The 6,110-nt window shown below is 37.3% G+C and overlaps 2 protein-coding genes across 2 annotated transcripts; one reads left to right on the forward strand and one right to left on the reverse strand.

The window, feature by feature from the left end:
• The first annotated feature begins 538 nt into the window (after positions 1 to 538).
• Positions 539 to 2,674, forward strand: LOC5506273 (trichohyalin). Its single transcript, XM_032374628.2, has 3 exons — positions 539 to 837; positions 1,141 to 1,330; positions 2,097 to 2,674. Exons 1-3 carry the CDS (start codon positions 656 to 658, stop codon positions 2,205 to 2,207), a joined length of 483 nt encoding a protein of 160 aa, XP_032230519.1. The 5' UTR covers positions 539 to 655; the 3' UTR covers positions 2,208 to 2,674.
• On the reverse strand, positions 2,556 to 5,907 carry LOC5501255 (general transcription factor 3C polypeptide 6). The gene is made up of 6 exons (XM_032369602.2): positions 5,752 to 5,907; positions 5,001 to 5,084; positions 4,127 to 4,190; positions 3,845 to 3,880; positions 3,279 to 3,376; positions 2,556 to 3,048 (listed from the first exon to the last, which is right to left on the reverse strand). Exons 1-6 carry the CDS (start codon positions 5,776 to 5,778, stop codon positions 2,950 to 2,952), a joined length of 408 nt encoding a protein of 135 aa, XP_032225493.2. The 5' UTR covers positions 5,779 to 5,907; the 3' UTR covers positions 2,556 to 2,949.
• Between the last annotated feature and the right edge of the window lie 203 nt (positions 5,908 to 6,110).

Genomic DNA, 6,110 nt, shown 5'->3' on the forward strand with positions numbered 1-6,110 from the left:
TCACAGATGTTCGTTAAGTATCTTTAAGCACCTTTATTGAGATCATCATCCAGCCTTTCACCCGTACTCGCTCAGAGCCTGTGAGGCCTGTGGGTAAAATAATTATATATCCGCCTCCCGGTTTTTTTTTTAATGTGTAGCACTTTTTTTCCTTCTGCCCTTTTCGGAAGAATGTTAAAATATATACTTTAAAGCTCTTACTACTTTGAGGGCCTTACTCTTTTTTCTGTCTTTCTGCCTAGATAAAATACTTGGTAGACCGTTGCTTAGTATGATAAAAACTTTCGGTTATAACTCAAATAACAATAGGAAGAAAATTATCAAAACTTTCAAAAAGGGAACAAATACGCATGTAACAAATACGCATGTTTCATTTTTGTTAGGTTTTGTGTTGTTGTTCGTTTATGGCGAAGTCAAATAAATAAAAAAATAATGAAATAAATAAAAAAATAATGAAATAAATAATGAAATAAATAAATAAATGAAAGCTGCGCCGCGATGTTTTAAGGTGTCCAGCAGTCGTTACTATAGCAACGCTAATTCCTTAGATCGAACACCAGCTGGAATTTAGTTCTATACACATTCGTCAACATTAGCAATATCACTGCCTTTGAGTTGACTTTTGACCATTTTACCACATCCTACAGCCGTGCCAATGAGTAAAGCAAATCCGCTGCGGCCCGGTGAGGGAAAACGAACTGTTAGTTTAGAGACTGTCGCGTCACAACAGCAAGTGGAAGAACATAAACTTCGTGGCAAACGCGAGGCTTACATGAAGAGGCATGAGCTGTATGTAAAATCTATGTACGGGAACGTTATAGAGAAGGAGCAAGTCCGGTACGTAATACCCACACTTCTTCAGACGCATAATATCGCGTTATAGGTAGAAAAAGAACTACTGCATTGGAGGTGTTATTTGACTGCGAATGTATTCAAAAGCAATATTGTACTAGTACATAATTCGAACAATTAAAACATACGCATTTTGTAAAGGAATTAAACCCCCAATCTGTTTACTTTTTTTCAAGAAGCTTTGCAATTGAGATTCTCTTCCTATAATTGTTACGCAAGGATCAATATTAATATTTGACTAAAATCACACGACAAATTAAAAGACGTTTTTATGTGGCGAATTTTCAGGCAAAAACAAAGGGCGTTACTTCAGGAGCAGATTGCAGAACAAGACAACAAACATCGACAATACCTAGACGACCGGTACAAAGAAAGTAATTTTGCCATTCACTACGATGAGGCGTGTAGACGTCAAGATGCGGAGGATAGGAACAACAGAAAGGCGTATCTACAGAAATTCAGAGATGAAAACAAAAGGGTAAGATTTTTTGTAAAAAAAATTTAAAAAGTTATTCTTGAATGATGAATACTGTATCTGTTACCTTTCGAGTAAACATTATCTTTACCGATTTTCCATTTTACGATTTTATACTTGTGCACTAGTCATTTGAACCCCCACCCCCATGGTGTCTTGGGGAAGGGTGGGGAATTAGACTTTAACCTTGAACAAATGTGTTAAATCCCCCACTCCCTTCTCACAATACAACATGTAGTCAAATGCCACTACCCCTCAGGGAAATAAATGTACATTTAAGATGACATACCATCTTAAATGAGTCTTATATCTCTCAAAATGCTTTTGTTTGTGTTGAACCGTACAATGCAAGCACTCAAGAGACAATTTGCCTTTCTTACTCTTCGTATATTCTATAAAACATGGTTATCTCTTTTCCTGATGGCTTCTGCATTTTTAAAGATGGGGGAAGGCTGTTTCCAAGGGGGGATGGGTCAGGGGCAGAAACTGTCAATACCACCACCCCCTCAGGACACATACTGGTTTAATAATAGTGCTCTAAGCCCCAAGTTAACCCCACACTTTCCTGGTACCTGACCAAGTGGGTTTCAAATGACTAGGGCATTACTTCATTTAGGGTGTGGAAATAGAGTACTCTATGTTTGTGCCCTCTAAGGGGTATGGTATAAAGGTGCCTTGTTCCCCCTTCCACCCTTTATAACAGGTATCACAAACAGCTTTTGATCAATATGTATTATGTAAATTATATAGATATATATTTTTCTGACAGCTAATGGAGACCAGAGCTGAACAGTTAAGGAGAGAAAGAGAGGCACAACATCAGCGAGAACGGGAACTACTAGCTCTTAGTCCAATTAACTGGACAAAGACCCTGCACTAAAGACATCCATGAGCATGGTGCTTGACAAAGGATAAAGTCTAAGTGACTTGACTTATGCTGCTATCTGCAAGGGATGTAGATCACGAGGTTGTTGTAGCATCAACAAGTTTAAAAGGATCTCTTTAAACACATAATTTATTATTAAAAGATAGAGAATGCTGTGTAAGCATACCATTTTCTCAAAACAAAGAGTGTTAGTAAAGTTGATGGGTTTTTGGTGTTTTTGTATTTTGTTTTTATATTATGAGAACAAGTTTGGGAAAAATAAGACCAATACCTATTTATTAGAAAATGCTGTCAGTAGATACTATTTTTACTCTAACACCAACTGCACACGTACTAACCAGATAACTAAAGAGTGTTTATTTGATAATGAAGTGAGGTATTTAGTTTTGTATTTTAGTACATCATTATAAAAGTCTGCTGTTTGTACACAAAAAATTGGAAAATAAATGCAAGTTAAAGAATGTTTAATATAATAAAACCTTAAATAAGCTGGCACTCCCATGTCAACCTTGCTTCACATCATCTCTTTTTGGAAGAGTTTGACATGGCTATCTTTTGACAAAAAATAATAATAATAAGACAGTGCATAATATGCATAATAATGACCCTATCAGTCAAGACTAGCTACAGGGTATCACTATCTAGCTTATTCAACAAGGCTATGGCACCCAGCCAGGGAATTGATAAGGGAACTGTACATAATGGAAGAGCATTGTCCTTTTGCATTTATTGTCCACTATGTATCCAAAGTTTGTACAGCCTGGGTAATTTCAGTTATTTCAACATCCATCTGGTGCTTATCTTCCCCTTCATGCAACAATCCCTCTTTGGGGGTCTAGAAAAGAATATCCTATGAGTTTACAAATTATTGATTTGTGTCACAGGTAAGACATCTCATGGGCATCTCATTAACAAGGGGACCACTGTTGCAGTAGATCCCAAGAACAGTAGTTTTCACAAATGTGTGAAGTTAGTTTTTCTTAGGAAAAACAATACGAAATAAGAGTGGTCTTTATTCCAGTGAATATGTCAATTCCCATACAGAAATGGCATTGCTTTTAATACCTTTTCTTCTTTTTCTTTCTTCTTTAAAAACGCCCGATTCATCTTCAAGGTCTTTGCTGAACAACCTTTATAACTGTAAGTCTTTGAACCATCTTGTTCTAATATTAAAAATACATAAATTTCTAAATATGATGGCATTTCAAGTTTATCAAGCTGGGTGTAACATCCCTAAATTTAATTGATTTGTACAAACACAGAGACATTTGAAAAAAAAAACAAAGCTGTCCATCAAAGTCATGTGCAACTGAAAATAGGCCAGTAGGCATTTTATTGACAAAAGTTGTAATGCTTCTCCCTTTTTTGTTTTCCAAACAAATTACACTATCAAAACCTGCTCAATACCGTTGAAATAATAAAAATAAGCTACTTGTCATTATCTCCAAAAGCAAATAACGCTTTTGCTTAATTATAGAATTCAGACACATCCAAACTTATTTGCATTTCAATTGTGCCGTTCTATAGAAATCAAGGTGCGAAGTCCAATTGGCCCTGTATTGCTCTAATGCTTTTAGAAGATTTCATTCATGTTAAATTTTCCATAAGTATAATAAAATACACCAACTTACCTTTCTCCTCAAAGAAGACATTAGTTCCTATGACATCTGCAATAAAAGTAAAAATAATAGAACAAGGGGTCCTTATTCCACCCATTGTAGACATTTACTACCACCAAAAGACTCTCTTTCTCTTTCTGCTCGCTCTCCGCTCAATCTGGTTTATGAAGTGAAAAGGCCAAACACTGGGGAGATGGCAGCTACGGATACTTATTAAAAAACTTGGGATGTGTATCCAACAGTGCAAGAATCAAAGATATACAAAGATACACAAAATATAGTATGTTGACTGACCCTCGTAATGGCCAACAAATGTATATGGCCCTATCTGTAGAACAGGCTCAATGGTATCTATTCCCTGACGAGAAGAAAAAATGATATGCATTAATGCCTCTCAAAAGACAGTCAAAAACTCTTGAAACACTTTGGAAAAGCTGATAACAGTGGTTGAGCCCGGCGTGAGCAATCGATGGAAATTGATTATTTGAAACCAACTCCATCATTCGATGTCAATTGATATAATTAGCTAATTGATATCGATTGTCATCAGTCAATCAATCATCAATTGATAGTCACAAGCAAACCTAAACCAATCTATAAAAAAATTAATCCCTACTCTTGAACCAGCTACGTGAACAAGCGGTCAACTACTACACCCGTGAAGTGTGGAGGACTACAAAGGGCATGTGCAGTGGTGGCAATGGCTGAAAAATGTACAAATGAAGGTCACCAGGAAAGCAATGAAGCTATTCTGAAAGCACGATGTGTCATTAAGGGATATCCATGTTGTCCCTTTGAAGTTCAGCACGGGGAAACGTTTCTGGCCCGTAAAAAGAGAGGCACTTGTGGAAATGTGTTCAAAATCAATTAAAATCAACTAACTAAGCAAAACAAGCGAGCAAATGATCAAAATGATGGGTAAAAGGAATTGAAGATATATGCACTAAGTATACATGTAAGTATTAACAGCACAAAGAATTATATACACCAATCGATGCCAATCGATCAATTAGCAACCAATCGATTACAATCGATCAAAGGTCACAGATTTTCCTGCCATCGATTGACCATTGATTTCCGATATCAATCGATTAATTGCCATCGATTACTATCGATCATCAGATTCATCGATTGATGACCCTGGGGGTTGGGGGAGGGGGGTACTAACCATAAGCCTGCAGTGCTGAGTCTCTGCATTATACAAAACATCGTAATTCAAGATTCCTGACAACTCTATTAAAACCAACTGCTCCTGTGGAAAGACCAAACGATTTTCATATTCCTTGAAAAGCAGTGATAACACTTAGCATTGCTAAAAAAATCACTAGTCAATTGAAACCCCCACCCCCATAGTCCAGGGAAGGGTGGGGATTAGACTTTGACCCTGTACAAAACTAAGAAAATCCCCTTCCCCCTCGAGACAAAACTGCAGTCAAATGCCCCTACCCCTTGGGATGCAAACTGTAGGCAACTTTCTGGCATTTGAGACAAAAAATCATCTGAAATAAGCCTTTATCTTTTAAAGCCAGTACAATTCAGTGAGCACATTTTTACCAAAAACTATGAAGATAACAGTAACTGGCGTTAAGTATTTATCATTCATATTCGTTTTTGCACATTTCAACGTGCAGCTTGCCACACGCTGATACACGGAATTGCTTGCTACAGAAGAGAAAGAGTCTCAAACCAGAAACTGACATGACTTTTCCAAAGTACATTTGCGATTTTCCAAAACCACAAGGGTAGGTCAAAACGGTCAATTCCCCCACCCCCTCGGGACAGATTCTCGTTCAAAAGTGCTCTAAGCCCCCACCTTCCAACCTTAACCCCACACTTCCCCCGGACCATGGGGGTGGCGGCCCAGTGCATAAGATTCAACCATAAGATTTTCAGTCAACCACCAATGGCTTGTATCATACCTCCTCCCACTCGCCATCCTGCTCCATGTCTATAACTTGTTTTAGTTCCTTAGCATATTTTGCTCCATAAGTCTACTTATCGAGACTTTGTCTTATTCACACAGCGAACTCCTTGTCGCCATCTTGAAAATCATAGAATTGCACAGGGTACCCAAACACACCTAAAACAAGAAATACGATGTTTTTTTTTTCTGTGATCCAATGTTATCATCACTTTACTCATAAATTGAATGGATACGTATTAAGTGAATTATTTTTTTTTCATTTAAGACTCTGGTACAAGGAAAGTATGAAGAATATATTTTAAAACTAAGCTTTCTTTAATAATGGTATCCTGTGTCCGGTTCCCAGTCTCTCGA

This window comes from Nematostella vectensis, chromosome 1, assembly GCF_932526225.1.
Source record: "Nematostella vectensis chromosome 1, jaNemVect1.1, whole genome shotgun sequence".
Classification (NCBI taxonomy): Eukaryota; Metazoa; Cnidaria; class Anthozoa; order Actiniaria; family Edwardsiidae; genus Nematostella; species Nematostella vectensis.